Source organism: Nicotiana tomentosiformis, chromosome 1, assembly GCF_000390325.3.
Source record: "Nicotiana tomentosiformis chromosome 1, ASM39032v3, whole genome shotgun sequence".
NCBI lineage: Eukaryota > Viridiplantae > Streptophyta > Magnoliopsida > Solanales > Solanaceae > Nicotiana > Nicotiana tomentosiformis.
In genome coordinates, this window is record NC_090812.1 from 70,125,257 (window position 1) to 70,142,238 (window position 16,982).

Consider the following 16,982-nt stretch of genomic DNA (forward strand, 5'->3'; position numbering starts at 1 on the left):
CAAAAAATTGGTCGGACCTAAGGAATTTGAGCAACTTCATTTTTTTTTTCCAATGATTTTAAATTCTGTGGTACAACATTGTATACATGTTTTGGTACACTAATGAAATTGACATACAATAATAAATAAATCTTCAAATCATGTTAGAAAGTTTAAAATACAATCACACCGATTGTATATAACCTTACCACGTGAAAATTATAGGGATAATATACAATAACATTTAAATTACCAAAAGATTATAAAAATCTTCACTTGTCAATTCTTTTCTATGTTCTTATTAGCTTAAGAACAAAGTGAGAATATACTATGACTAGATAAATTGCCCAATTCAAGTAAAAAGTACATAACTTAAATCGTTAGGCAATTATATTCATTTCTATAATATTATGAGTTTAACTAAATATTCATCAGTGTAAAAAAAATGTACACTACCATGTCACTACCATGTCACATTATCTATCGTAACAAGTAACATGCCTTATATCAAGATTACATATCACATTTTTATAGTGTTACAGGTTACCTAATAGTGTAAAAAGTTTTTTGCAATGTTGATTGTAAAGACTCTGAGTTAAACTCTAGTCTTATTACTTCTACGTCAATATTTTCCTGGCATTTCAGATTCTAATTCACATGTTCTGTAGTGATATAGAAGGATATTAAAGGGGAGAAGGGGTATACAGAAAATTAACAAAATATTCAAGAATTTATGATTATAGTAAATATATAAAATATGTCCATCAAAAGTATGCATGCATGAAAAGGACCTAAGAGAGGATTGATATGAATAGAGAAAAAACAAATAGTGCAGATTTTCTGTCTTTTCTCCTCTCTCTTTGCTTTCCAGTAGTAGACTACACTGCTGCAAAAAAGCCAGTCCTCTTCTCTGCCAACTGCAACCACCAGCTAAGCTCTTTTTCTCTTTTTTTTCCATTATCATGTAATTTTTGAAAAGGACATTAAAGGTAAATACTTCTGAATAGAATAAATATTATTACCACCATAGTTGGTAATAAGAAAGAGAAGATAAATTAGGTGATTGATTTTAATGAGGACTGCCAACAGCTTCCACAAAAACTCTGCTAATTGAAGATGCCAATTTCATTTGCTGTTCTTGTACTCTGCTTTTCTTGAAAACAGGAAAATATGAAGATGTTGACTCCAAATCCCACGAATCATTTGAACTTTCTGAGCTGTAAATTGGATCAATTACACCACTTGGGCTACTACTTGGATTCTCATATTTGCGTTTGTGTGAAATGGGCTTAGAACAAACTTCTGAGATGAGTTCAAAGCAATTATTCACTTTCTCCTGTGTACAGTAAAAGCAGTAAATGGTTGCAGTTAATTCTCTGGAATATGCTCATAGTATAATACTTAATGGCTGTTTTAAATTTTCACCATGTTGGGGTGTAACATGAAAGAATAAAAAAAAAAAAAACAGTAACAATCAAGAAAATGGTAAAAGACAAATTAATAGAACTAACCTTGCTAATTTTGAGAACCCCAAGAAGTTGATTTTGGTATTCAACAGAATTACAAGGCTCAACTTGATGAATAACGTGGAGCATAATTGCAGTGGCTAATACAGACGGCATATAACGTACGAATCTACAATCTGTATTATTAGGCAAAGATGTCCAAAAATCAAAAGGGGTTTCTTCTGTTACTTTTCTTTTTACTTGTTATCATCGAAAAATCTAATCTTTAGTCAAAATAAGATTCCACAACTGTTATTCAAAAAAGAACAAAAAGAAAAAAAAACTGATATGAGTTCAATAATTACCAGCCATAATAGAGAGAAGAAGACTTTCACATCTTCTAAGAAATTCCCAGTGAACATTATTCTTTAGCCCAAGCCTCCTTATAATATGATCAAGAAATGAAAGTGGGGTCACTGGATTCATCCTCCATTTTAGTGAAGACAACACCAAAAGCTCCATTCTTTGAATAGTTTTTGCCTCAAACACATATTTAGCATCCTCCACCTATAAAAATCAACATGTTTTATAAAATGAAAATTTCAAGAATTTGGTAAAATAAAGAAGTTAGAAAAAAAAAGGCTATTACTTGAAAGTCTAAAAGAAGAGGAACTTGAGTTTCTTCAACTTTAGCAGCTAAAGAAAGACAAGTAACAGCAGCAAGTTGAATCATCCAAGGCTTATCTTTCTGATAATGAAGACTAGTCAAAAACCTGTCAAAGTAATTGATTGCTAAAATGGCAGTCAAAGCAGAGAAACCATAATAACCATTCACTTTTAAAATCCATTCCACAGCATCTACACGAGCTGAACAGAGTAAAGGGTCATCTTGAAAACTGTTAAACCAACAATGGGTTTCTTTTTCTTTAGAGAAAAGTGAAAGAAGCTCTTCATCTTCCCAAAACAAATCTTGTTCCAACAAAAGCAAAGGCAATAAAGAATTAGGCTTTGTTGTTGTTGTTAGTTCTGAAGAGAGTGGTGTAATAATAGTCTCATCATCTAATAAATCTCCCCATTTTTCTTCTTCTTCTTCACAGTATAGAGCATCTAAAAGGAAAGATTGAGATAGTTCTTGTTGCTCATTGTTTTCTATTGCCATCTTCTAGTAAGAAGGGAGTAGAAGAAGAGATGTATATAAATCTCTTTTTCTCATTATACAAAACAGAACTTTTTCACCATACTCATTTTCATGTTCTTGTATCTCTATTTTTTTCTCTTTTTTGTCTGATTGTGTGTTGTGGGAGGTGTGAAGGGAAGAAGAGTGAAGAAGAGAGAAAAGCTATAGGAGGAGTACTACTCAGAGACTCGTTTCTCAAAAATAGAAAGAAAAAAGAAAGAAAGATAAAGGAAGAGAAAAAGAAAGAGATTTTATCAGAGTGGATGTCACGCTTGTCCTTTCTTTATATGTAGTAATAGGAGTATGTATTTTGATTTGAGATTGGGACTGAAAGGAGGAGATTTCGATGATTTTTGTTTGGGGGCTTTGGGTTTTTTTACTATACTCCACTTTCTTGGTATTGGAATGGTAAAAATAAAATAATAACTAGTAGCAGTGTAGGATATGTATAAAGATACAAAATAGAAGGGGATATATATACATACTTTATATACTATGTAGTAGTAATAGTATGTTGCAGAAAATGGAGAAAAGGCACACACACCAAGCCGGATCTTCTCATGACAGAGAATTTGAAAAGGCAAGGCTCATCTTACACCGGCTCGTTTGGTAATAAACAGATAATTAATCACGAGATTGAATTTAATGAGTTTAGTTCATGTTTAATTGAGATAAAATTACGGTATAATTAATTTTGAAATTATAGTATTATTTTTTTCCCTATGAGAGAGTAGGATAACAATTTCGGAATAACTAATTCTGAAAAAATTAATCATGGATTACTTATGTTTGAGATGAGTTTATCAAACATTTGGTTGTGATAAAATTGTGATATAATTAATTCCGAAATTAGTTATCCTGAAATTGTAGTATTGTTTTTATCCCTATGAAATGATGGGATAATAATCCCGAAATAACTAATACCGAGATAATTAACCCTGGAATAATTTATTTCCCAACCAAACGACTCATAATAGATTTGGTTACCTAGATTAGATTAGGATACTAATTCCGTAGTATTAGATTTAAGATTGCATTTATCCATCGTTTAGATAAATATTATACCAAGCTATTGATATTATCTATCACGGATAAAAGATGACATTATAGTCATGATTATAATCCTAGGATAAATCCTAAGATAATTTTGTTTTGAACCTAACGATCCCTTATAGACTTAGAAAATATTTATTAACATTTGATGTTTATATTAAATAATATTTATTTATGATAGTTAATAATTTAAGGTAAAAATATAAAGATACATATAATATATTTTTTCAATTCAACCTCTCTTTTTTCTCGATGTCAATTGGGTATATACCATTTAAAGGAAGCAGCCGCTTTCTCTCCTAATTTATCCTACTCCGCATTAATTTGATTCACTAGGGGTATGTCTGGAAAGTCATCCGATAATTGGAATTGGTGTAATTAGTAGGGTAATAATTACACAACCTAGTAATTACACAATATAGTAATTACGACGACTTGTTTGTTTGCCATAACGTAATTACAGTATAATTACAAGCGTGTTATTTGGTTGCACAAGTATAATTACACAGTTAGATTAAATTTTAAATGAATTAATTATCAAAATTTAAAATTTAAAAGTTAATATAATAAATAAATGCCTATACATGATTTTTTTAAAGTATAAATGATATTAGATTTGGTATTTAAGATGCATATTTTTTCTTGAATATACATTAATTAGTAACCATATGTTTATAACTAATATTGTAAAGATAATTGATATATATTTTCCAAATTAATAATACTTTGTTTAATTAATTACAAAAACTAAAAACATACGTTTTGTAAGAATATCATGGAATGCATGTTTGATAAAATAAATTAATATTTATAAATATAATGTCATAACATTATTCAAATATTTGACAAAACTAATCTATCAATTCTAACTAAAAATGAACAACATGCAATGTGAAATAACAAGCCAATACTACTAAAAATAAGTGTCACGCCCCGACCTTGGGGAGCACGACCGGCGCTCAACCAAGTAAACCTGGTCGAACAAGCCTACTTTACATAAACATCTCATTATAACTCATTCATGATTTATCAAAACATCAATAGATCATGACTTTTAAATTGAATACATTTGGCTCAATGGCCTATAATCTTTTTCATGGTGGGTGCGTAGCCTCATAAATAACTGTGAACATAAACACATGACAAAACTCAAATCTTTAAGCACATAATCCACAATGTACATAGAGCTTCTATGACAATATATACCTAAATACATAAAATGAACTAGACCCAAACACCCACTAGAACTGTAGCGGGCTCACCATAAGCTGAGTATTGAAGAAGATCCCTATCAAAGATCCATATCATCCTGTAGAAGTATACATGCATCCATTAAAAGATGCATCGCCCCCGACAAAAGGGACGTGAGTACAGGTGGAATAGTACTCGTATGCAAGGCAGACAAAACAATATATGAAGATACGATAACTCAAATAAGAGGCAAATAAAGCACATCAAGAAACTACGAAACATCCCATAGAATCAAATTTCAATTTTTTTTATACTTACATCATTTTGAACATCTTTTGGGATCAATTGAGCCATATGAATTATGAGTGGAATACATAATATAATAAAATTGATACAACATGTACAAACAAGGCCAATAAAAGTGGAACTTATTGTCCATGTTAACAATGTGTCTCACTAGACAGTCCATATCCCTCTTTTATTTTACACATATATATTTCATAGACCGCCTTTAGTGTTCACATATCATATTATACACATATGCGTCTCATATACTGTCCATAGTGTTCACTTATACAATACACCTATTCAAGGATTTGAAAATACAACATGAATATGATGAATCATGGTAATAATAAAAGGGCTTAGATAGCCGTTAAAGTCAAGCAAATTTATTAAGAACTTCCAATAACATTTACTAGGTTTTAAGTCGGGGATCCTCTATAACCACCTTCACACAAAGCGGCCATGCCGCCTCACCCCCAACATATACGGGTGGAAGTGTATCACGATACCACAATCTCTACACAAAGCGGCCCTGCCGCCTCACCCCAATATATGCGGGTGGAGGTGTATCACAATACCACAATCTCTATACAAAACGGCCCTGCCGCCTCACCCCAATATATGCGGGTGGAGGTATATCACAATGCCATATATAAACTCAAAGCGACATGATTAACATTACATTTATGGTCGTAATTTCCCATATCATTGGAATACTTCATGTTCATACTCATCATGAAGAAACACAACTCATTACATTAGCACATGCATGGTAAATCAATTAGTCGATTTCTATGGCACATGAGCCCAATTTCTTTTCTTAAGTTTCATCATCATTTAGCATATGACATTTTCATTTCATCTCGTTATTCACTCACTTGACATCTTGAGGTCATTAGCTAAGTTCATGACTCTTGGGGACTTAACATCAAAGTTATTTGTATTGATTATTTTAGAAGCATACATACTATGATTGAAACCATTGGGACATACAATGCCTCACAATTCTCATCTTGGCAAGCGACCACATTTCATGTTCATATTATCACTTACTTGTACTTGCCAAGGGTGATCATAGAACATTAAGAGCATTTAAAATATTTAGGAACAACATCGCCTTTATTCATAAGAACGTAGGAGCTTATAACACATTGGAAACAAAAGTACAAATACTTTCATATCATAACCTTTCACATCATATATCACTTCATTCGTACTTTCAACCACTTACAATATCATTATTTCATTGGCTCTCTTGGCCATACATATGATTCTTCTTTCGTGGCACAATGGCCGTATTTTATATTTCACACTTTCATATCTTTCCTTTTATGGATCATTATCATAAATATCAACATATAGAATATTTCGGAGATCACAACTTTAGGTTCATTAGTAATTAAGGCTTTAAATACAATAAAAAAATTTCCAAGAAATGGAGTAAAATAATTGGTAATCAAAGCACAAGTTAAGATCATAAATGAGTAACACCATTTATTTTTGAAATACTTCTCCCCAAAAAGGGCAGTACACAATTTCCACTCACGAATATGTAAGAACGCAAAACACATTGAAATTACTCACAAAACATAGCATTAGTTAAAACAACCACATGTGTGCATGACTTGAGTACATAAACTTTTAGGTAATTCTATCTTCGAAGTCAACTTGGAACAGTTGAGTCAAGGCTCATTTCATAACCTTTCTCACATCATTTCATTTTCTTAGCACCATTGGCTACAAGTACAACTTTTATTATGGGCACGGTGGCCACGATTTACATCTACAAACCATTTCTTTTACTTTCAAGTATCCTTATAGATTATCAACAACAAGGCATTTCAACTCAAGACCTTAGGTACACATATGAGCAATAGGAGTTTTAGATGCATGGGGTATTCTTTCCTAGTTAAGCATAATGGACTTTCATTTAAAACACAACTCAAAGCCATAACATTTTAATACACATATCATTCTTGAACACATTCATGAATGATAACATAATGTGATAGGAATATTCGCAATACATTTTGAATACATAATTCTCGACACTTGCTTACTCAGGACAATCAAATTTATTGGGAACAACTCGCAACATGGGAATAAGAAACTTGAGTCAATAATGCTTGAAACTTACGGGAACATCATGGAATTCATTTCTAAAAGAGTAGTTTAGCCAACATACTGTGCTTGAGCTTTTCTTAGATTACTACAATGTTCAAGAAATCCTAGCATTTTCAATCTATTTAGAAACATAACAAAATTGAACTATAATTAGGAAGATATTCGTGGGTTCACCTCCTTTAAGTATTTTATCAAACACTTGGTGTATAAATTTGATTACAAGGTTCTTCTACAAGATTTTCTTCACCCCACAACCAATTCAATACCAAGAGTTTACTCATTTTAGTTAAATAACCTCCCTACCACCCTTATGGTTACATTCATGCACAAGGAGCAACTCCCACACCTAAGAATCATTACCTTCAGTCTAAATCCCAAAATTTAGGGTTAGGGAGTAGAACCTTACATCTTAGATGAAGATCTTGTGATTGGCTTCCTTGATTCTTGAAGATTGGGGCAATAATGGATGATTAGCATGCTAGGTCTTCTTCTTCTCTCTATAATATAGCTCTCTTCTCTCTCTAAAAAATTCAGATTTTACCTTGTAAAATGACCTCCTAAGGTCTTATATCAAAATAGGGTCGGATAAGAAATTTTTCAAAACTGATCCCTGAAGTCAATTATGTGGTAGCAGAATCATTATGTGGGCAACATAATCGATTACGTGGGCAGCATAATCAATTATGTGGTAGCAGAATCGATTATGTGGGCAGCATAATCGATTGCGTGGGCAGCAGAATCGATTATGTGATAGCAGAATGATTTTTTCAACATTTGTTCGTTCTCTGCTCCACTTTACGATGCTTATGCTGTCCGCAGAACCGTTCTACGGTCGCGAAATTAACCGCACAATCACATTCTTTGGTGCTTTCCAAACATGCTCTAGTTGGGTAAAGATCAATTCCTTAACCTGATTTCCAATAAGAAGAAGAATAATGAAAATGTACATCATGTTATTATGCCAATAGACCTCAGTTAAACAATATTGGAATCCGCAAGAAGACAAAGTTTAACACGAGTGCCATATATTGAAGTATATTTATCTTCATGATAGCATTACTATATTACTACTTATTTAACCATATTGACTGACCCGTTCAAGCGTAGGATAAGCCTTTGCTGGGAATGGTAATTTTAACTAAACTGGAAATACTTCAGTATTACATTCTCATGAAAATACTTTGGAATTGTTTTCTCCAACGTGTATGCTTTGTATTAAGTTTAAATTATATATACCATCAACATAACATAAAAAATTTTGTATTATTCGGTATTTGTTCTAGCAAATAATTTATCTTACTTTCAAGATTATAAATTTTATAACTTAAAAAAGTTAATCTAGAAATATCCTTTTGCATACCTTAAAAGTTTCGTATACACAATGTATATAAGTTATACTCTTTTGTATTATATGTAGATAGATACTCCATGAAACATGGAATACACATAGATAGGGAGGATTTAACTTTAGTAGAGGAAGCTGAAAAGTCGAAAATAGGGGGAATGGTGTTGGGAAAAGAGGGATTTTTGATTGATTTTAAGTGTCCTGTACTTTGTAGAGTTAATAGAGGCAATAGGCAAAAGAGTAGCTTCCAAAGCTGCCGTTAGGGTGTCTCGTTTTCCCCCAATAATCACATCTTTCAAAATTAATTAAGGCATTTTATATTTAGTACTTCAACAAATAATTGCATTATGATTTGCTTTTATTCTTTAGAAGAGTAAGCTTTTAATAATCATCTAAGAAAATTGCTACTCTCGTGTCTTAGGGAAAGAAAAATAAGGTTCTATGCAAGCAATAATTACCAGGGAAATTATAATTGTACAAACAAGAATTAAATAAAATAAGCTAAAAAGTAAATTGTGTGTTTCGTCCTAGTTCAAAAGTCATAAATGATTTCGTCTTTGGCAGGCAGTACTCTTGTCTTTTTGACGTACTCTCTGCAGCATTTGTTGGGTTGGAATTTTTTATGTTAGCATCAACAGAATCATAGTAGTAGTACTACTAGAATACTCTAGTGATAATTAATGAAGTAAAAAATTGGTAAATAATACTCTAGTGATAATTAATGGAATTACATTTCCTTGTTCTACTCTCCTTCTAGGGTAGACTTTCTTATTGCTCTAACCTTATGTTTCTTTTTGGACATATGATTCTCGTTGCAACTATTGCACAGAAAATTTTCATGGTTAAAGAATGGATTAGGGGTCTATTAGTTAAATGCATTTGCAATTAAGAGAACAGAGACATGCGTATCCATGTTGATGGATATAGGGTCATGTGAACTCATACTCCTCTCCCTAAACCATGTATAATAATGTTATATTTTTTTTAAATTACTTAAATTTATGTGCGTAAACCCATGCTCAAAGACTCTTATGGTGCAATTATTATTGGGTGCACCTCTACAATTAAAATTGGCGGTTCAAATCCCACTTTGAATGATCTTGATTTCGGCACAGAATATAGATATATATGTGAAAATTATTAAAATTTCAAAAAAAATATAATTTTGAACCTATAATTTCAAAAGTGTAAGTGTATTCATGGTAAGAGACTAAAGTTAAACCCTGTCAAATACAAATTCTAGATACACTTTTTCACAACAGTGTACACATCCTCTTGAAATCCTGGATCTGTACCGGAAGAGTAGGATAATGGGGTCATTCTTGAGGTAATGGCCAGCCTAAACCAACTAAGAAAGTAAAAAAGAGAGACAGAGTTAGTTATACAGCTGTTTTATAGTGTTAATTAAGGTTATAATGCCATCATTAAGTTTTAGATGAAATAGTGATAATGCCTGGCAATCACTAACATATCAACACAAAAAAGACCCATCTTATTGCATCATTATTTTTCTAAAGTCAAAATAGGTCCCTTTTTCGGAGGGGTTGTTGCTTCATTTCACTCCAAAATACCGTACCAAATCGCCTATGCCAAATTCATTCCATCATTTCTTTTACCTTCCAAATCTCTATGGCTCCCTGTTGAACCTGATTTATCATGCTCCTGACTTACCAATGAGTAATTTAGTCACAAAGAGTTTAATTTTGATACATTGGCGGTATGATAGATACTTACACAATTAATACATTTATAAGCAAATTACACGTAAATTTTTATGGTAAGTCACATATTATAATAGGTTAACGTGTATAACTTAAATTGGTATATATTAATTTTAACGCACATCAAATCTTTTGATTTGTTTCTTTCCCACCAGCGTATATGCACTCAAGTGGATTTAACAGACGCTAACATAATCTTTTGAATTTCATAAACCTACAAAAATTTCAAGTGAATTACACCAAGAAACTTTAAATTAGAGCAATCATCATCCCTCTTTGATGAATTTAGTACCATTTTCTAGGCACTACTAACTCAATCCGTTTCCGTAAGAGTTAGAGAAATTAAGGATACAAAAGGCTTAATGGGTATTACTTGTAATATTTATTTGGCGTTTCAATTTCTTGATGCATCTGCCATGTTATCATATGTAGTTAAAATGTAAGTTTTTCTAGGCTATATCAAAATGGATTCTCATTTAACTCATCCCTCAGCAAGTAAAACTGAAGGAAATACTAACGAAAGTCACGAGCACACATGAGAATTTGACAAAAGTCAGAAGGGGGTATGCTTTTTACTAACTACGAAAAATAGTAAGCACCATCTGAGGTTGACTACTCAAGACTTTTGAATCCAATATATTTGGTGTAATGGGACACAACTCACTTGAAAGGGCAATGATAGTGGAACACCGAAAGCCATCTCAGCACTTTACACAGTGAAATGTTGAATCTCTCCCGAGAAGAAAGACTTTAAAGTTTTAGGGGTCGTTTGGTTGGAAAAATAGGGATAACAAATTCGGAAAAAATGCCATATTATTTTATCTTACATTTAATTATGATTATTAATTAGTCCGGAAAATCAGTTTGAATTAAAATGATACAAGGTAGGACAACTAATCCCATAAGATATCGCAAACCTATCTTTGTCTATCTCTTCCTGCTAACCAAACGGCCAATTGGTTTAACATGGCCAATTGATAGTGGTTTAACATGGTCAAAACGACCATTTGATTTTTCTAGTTCATATGTCTATTCATCGGATTATTGCAAATTTCAACATGATTTGACGCGACTATCATCATCATAAATTGTTCTGAGAAAGAAAACATGCAAGCATTGATAATATCTTTAGTAAGTGATTTGCATTTAAATGGGGGCAACAACAAAGATTCATACAGCCATCCCAAACTTATAAGCATAGCATGGTTGGCCAAGTTTTTCTAAGAAAAAGTACTTTTGTTTTTAAAGTTTAAGTGTTTAGCCAAACTTTTAAATTTGGAAAAGCAGAAAAAAATATTTTTTCTCTGAAAGCACTTTTGAGAAAAATACACTTAAGAAGCATTTTTTTACATTGCTTAAAAGTATTTTTCAAATTAATTAGCCAAACACAAATTGCTTCGCACCAAAAGTAATTTTGAGGAAAGCGCTTTTGGAAAAAAACACTTCTCAAAATAAACTGATTTTAGGAGAACATGCTATTATTTGGAACGCTGTTTTTATTTTCCCCCAAAGTTGATATTTCGCATATATGTGGTGATGCTCCCTTCTTAATAGAATGCTAGTTGAAGCAAACAGAAACTGAGATGGCAAAGAACAAATACCCACTGGGCACATATTGTTTGTATACATGCTATAGAGGTCGCTGAATGTTGAATATCTTCTACCATTCATGATTGAACCCAGTAAACTACAAGATCGGTTACTGTCCGACAGAATTACCACAAACAAGTTATCCAAGCCTTGAATTTTCGATGTTAGACAAAAATACAAATGCCTAAGCGAAATGTTTTCAGTAAAAACCTATATGCACATTTCATATCTTATTGTTTTTCTCCCCACAAGCAACTATGCACATTCTTCACCAAAGCTTGTCGGAATGTGGCCTCAGTAAGGTCGAGGAGGATATGTTCCCTGGTATGGACCTGATCGATAAGAAAATTAAAAGATACAATCAGCTTTTATAGAGAAACTAGGAAAGAGGGAAAAGGGAAAAAATTAACTGTCAAGCAGTCACCTGGAGGATAAGAGTAGTCCTGCGATGGTGGTGGATAGGATACGGGAGGATATGCCGAAGGTGGTGGATAAGCTGGAGGATAAGCAGTCGTTTGAGGAGGAGGATATGGGGTTGGTGGATATGCAACTGAATGAGGCGGGTAGGAAGGGTATGGAGATGGTGTTTGATAAGCCGCTGCTGGTGGATAAGAAGCTAAATGTGGTGGAGGCACGGAGTACATAGGTGCTTGAGGTTGGGGTGCTGCGTATGGTGGAGCTGATGGAGCATAACCTGTTGCTGGCTTCTGGGAATTTAAAGAGCAAGCATGTCAAAAATATATTAGAAAGATGACTATGGGTCTCTTGAGAGTTCCGCAGATCACAGTACTACTTACATTGGCATTAGCATAGTGCATTATCAGTCGAACTTCTCCAGCATGCCTGCAAGTAATGAGACTACAATAATTACAACTCCAAGAGCCAATACAAAATGACCACCGAACATCCACTCAATTTAACGAGATAAATATAGAGAATCTCAAAATTGAATTGATTGCTTATTTAGATAGTTACAGAGTCCTATATGAAGGTTCCTTTTAATCACAATGGTGTCCTCGAGTTCCATATGACACACAGATTCATAGTCGGAGATAAAATTTCAGGTCTAATTGCAGGTACCTTGATTGCTAAAGTAAGGGTCACAAATCTGAAACTAGAAAAAGTGAGACAGCAAGGGTGCCCCCAAGGTTACAGTGAGAAAAAAATAAGAGCGCAATTCATCTAGGAAAAGAGGCAGATGCCTATGGGTGAAACTCTCTTTGTCTGCTTTTAGTTCTTCATACAATAGATAAAAAAAGCATGCTGATGTTTTTGCGTTTACTACTTTCCTCACATAAAAGACACGCACTCCCCAGGGGAATATTTTTGACTCCACATCAGGAAAGATACAGATTATCCAAAAAAAATAGCTCTCTTCTATCAGTTATACGGAATCATATACTCCAGAAAATTGAAACCCAGCTTTTCACCTTCAAGAATCTGTCAAGAGCTGGCACCGTAAACAACCGACTTCTATTACCAGTTCTATGCCAAGGATCACCAAAAAGTTTATCCATCTGGTTGAATTGGCTTATTTTAGAAGGCCAAAACAACAACTAAGAATTTCTTCCCGACGATTAATAAATATAAAACCTCAACTCTACTTCTGACTTGAGGCATTCCCCAGGCCCGCAAGATAAACTATCATGTCTGTCATTGGTCTTTGCCCACACAGAATGCACGTCTAAAGGGATAGATTTTAACTCGTGAAAATGACTAATTCATGACCTAGTAGGAAGAAAAAGTTCTAGCAATGGCACTAGTTCTAAATAATTTTCAGCAAAAGATTACACTATAAAATGCTAAATTTTACAAACACTCTAGGCCCTTAGCCCAAGTAGGTAAAAACCAGAAATAATACAAGCTTATCACTAACATGAAACAAATATAAGCAAGGTTCTAAACTGCAGCAAACAGCTAGTCAAATACTTCGCAAGATATAAAGTGAAAGAAATGAGATGGATCAGTCAAAACCCTGATTCATGGACTCAAAAGACCATCTCATAGTCTTTTAAAGAGGTTGATCATACATCTTCCATACCAACAAATAAAGTACATTCAGAAATAGAAACAGAAGAACATAGAAGGATATCACTATTAATAAAGGACCGGATATGAATATCAACTAACTTAACCCACTCCCAGCTCGCAGGCCTTTAAAAAGCAAAACAGTACGTTACCGCCCCTTGGCCCTTATATCCTTTGACTTTGGCACAAGTGACAATGTTTATTACAATCAGTAGGTTAATGATCTGAAGTAGGCAAACAGAAAAATTGATGGAATGACTTTCTGTAAGTCTTTAGTTAAGTTATTATTTTCCTGGCGTTGGACTAACAAGATATTCTCCTATATGGTTCAAATGCAATTACAGCAGGGTCCTAGACCCTTCAGATTTCTCAATAACTTTATGATACTTGCCTTTGATCACAGTAATGCAGGGGGGATTTGTACCAAATTTTCATTGTTTTTAAATCTCTTCTGCTTTAAGCGATGCAGCTCTTTCAGAATAGGTGTTCTTAACAATAGATTTGTACTTTGTTATGTTAGGAGAAACCAATCTCATTAGTATAAAAGAGTTCATAGAATATAATAGTAGGAGATAACACTAAGTTTTATCAAAGTGGGATGTACAAGAATACTAATTTAACGTAATAAAGAAAAAGGTAACTTTGAGTTCAAATATTTATGAATGGCAAAGCAGCAAGAAGAAATCAAAGTAGTTATTCAATCTTTACTAGTAGTAGTTTAGGTGACAAAATGAAGAGATTTAACAGTGATCCTAAGGTTACAAAAGCTTGAGTTCGTCAACAAAACCAATCATTAATATACAAACTTAACAAAAAGAGAAACACACATTGTCACTAGAGCAAATAGGAAAAATTAGTGCTGATAAATTTACCTGCCGGTCTTGGTCTGGATTGGCCAAGCAGTATCATCATATCCTTGTGAGAGAACTTTATGTAGTTGAATCCTATAATTAGGAAATTCAACAAATATTAGTACTCTACTCTCCGTGAAACAAACATTTAAACAAATTTGAGAAAATTACTTTCCGCTCCCTATAAAATCGTCATAGGAAAGGGTATTGCTATTCCAAACCACAACATTAATCTCTCTCAACCCTTCAATGAGCGTAAACACGAATTTCTCTTGAAATGTAGGGTTTTTCCCACCATCTACAAATTAATTCCAGAACAAATCAATAACAAAAGGAGTAAACTTTCACAAATTACAATACAAAAGAACAAACAATTACAAGATATAATTAAAAAAAAATATTAACCTGTGCAAGTACGAGTACGAAATTTGATGCTACCATATTCAAGACAAACATAGGGATCTTGCCTTGATATCCATTCTGTGTCCTTCAATTTGTTGCATGAAACCACTGCAAAAATAATTTCAAATTCCGAACCAAATTAATTAATCAAAAATCAATATAAGGGTAATTCTCTTTTATCATAAATTCATGAAACTTTTCATACCCGTAACCTCTAGAAGTTGGCCTTGGATGCCAGATATCATCGACATGGAAGAATGAAGATTATAATTATCACTATTTAGGAATTTTCCAATCAGAAAAAATGATAGAATTTCTTTATAGGGATAAACAGGAAAAATATTGAGAAGAAACGGGTTGAAAATGACAGGGAACTATAAGTAACGGGAAAATGGAAAATTTGAAGGGTTTGTTCTTTACTACTGATATTGACACAAGTTAATTGGGAAATACCCCCTACGCTACGTATATATAGACTTTCTGCCGTGGATTTAAGGCGGCGGAGACTGGCGGGTGGCGGTTTCGTCGTCGATGAGCAAACACGGCCAAGGAACAGAAAAGCGTGTGCAGTTTTATCAGTTTGTTTGTCTATCCGCGTGACTGAATTAATTGAGATATACGCCTTTTAAATTACAAGGAAATTCATCAATTATTTTGGTAAATACTTTATACTAGTAGCTAGCAATTTTGAAACAAATTGCCAACATTGATTAAGTTTAAATTTAGATCATTTCTCGATTTATAGAGTCAATATTGGAGTAATATTTTGCATATCATTCCAATTTTATCTGATCTATTTGGATGGAGTATTTTGTATTTCTCTTGGTAAATGATAATATTGGTCTAATAATGTTCCATCAAATAATATGATGGAGAAGGCATATATCTGCATCTTTAAAATAAATAAATAAAGACTCAGGTCATTTCACCAAGATTAATTAAGAAGAAAGGTCTGCATCATTATAAGAAGACTAAGGTCGTTCTATCATATACTATGTAATTAATAACTATAAAGTTGAAATTGAATGGAACTGTACAAAACAGCATTGTACATGTTACTTTATCATAGGGTAGCTTGAGGTAGAATGATTTTCCCTCCCTATATTCTCACCAATATGCGAGCTCATTAATTCGTAATTACCTCAGAGTTTCAAGATATTTGATTAGAACCATTGCCTTAAGAAAAATATTTTAATTTTTCGCAGGAACTTTTCTTTTCCGGAAAATAAATTAATAAGGCGTTAACTACATGAAACAAAATAATTGCTTTTCGTAAATTTCTTCGTGAAGTTTGGGTTGGTTCTGGTTGTGGCAGGCCTTTTGATTACCTGCAAATCTTGTGAGAAATGACTTTGGGTATATAATTTTAATTTAGGGTGTGTTTGGTACGAAGGAAAATATTTTTCTCGAAAATGAGTAGTTTTATCACTTATTTTCTCTTGTTTGGTTGGTGAGTGAAAAATAATTTTCGGAAAATATTTTCTAGTGTTTGTTTAGAGAGTAAAAAATATTTTTTAGAAAAATAATTTTTATGCCCCAACCTCAAATACTCAATGTTTTCTAGACTTTATTTTCTTTAAGAATTTGATTATTCTTTTAAAAATTCACTCAAACCCAAATGGACTACTGTGCTGCTTTATTTTTTAACGCAAAAATAACGTTGAAATTTGTGCTACATAAGTTAAAAGAAAATACCTTTGTTTTTTGGTTAAAAAAGAAAGTACTCTTTCTACAACATGAAAAAAAGTACTCATTTTGTTAAAATGAAAGAAAATACTTTTTTTCTACATC

General features: G+C 32.8%; 2 protein-coding genes across 2 annotated transcripts; both read right to left on the bottom strand.

Moving 5' to 3' along the window:
- Positions 1 to 690: 690 nt before the first annotated feature.
- LOC104101111 (cyclin-D3-1-like) lies at positions 691 to 2,915 on the bottom strand. Its single transcript, XM_009608527.4, has 4 exons — positions 2,074 to 2,915; positions 1,790 to 1,991; positions 1,491 to 1,621; positions 691 to 1,315 (listed from the first exon to the last, which is right to left on the bottom strand). The coding sequence occupies exons 1-4, from the start codon at positions 2,581 to 2,583 to the stop codon at positions 1,049 to 1,051; spliced, it is 1,110 nt and encodes a 369-aa protein (XP_009606822.1). The 5' UTR covers positions 2,584 to 2,915; the 3' UTR covers positions 691 to 1,048.
- An 8,984-nt stretch (positions 2,916 to 11,899) lies between these two features.
- LOC104101112 (16 kDa phloem protein 2-like) lies at positions 11,900 to 15,789 on the bottom strand. The gene is made up of 7 exons (XM_009608528.4): positions 15,397 to 15,789; positions 15,195 to 15,299; positions 14,961 to 15,087; positions 14,811 to 14,882; positions 12,708 to 12,753; positions 12,335 to 12,617; positions 11,900 to 12,242 (listed from the first exon to the last, which is right to left on the bottom strand). The coding sequence occupies exons 1-7, from the start codon at positions 15,440 to 15,442 to the stop codon at positions 12,205 to 12,207; spliced, it is 717 nt and encodes a 238-aa protein (XP_009606823.1). The 5' UTR covers positions 15,443 to 15,789; the 3' UTR covers positions 11,900 to 12,204.
- Positions 15,790 to 16,982: the final 1,193 nt, after the last annotated feature.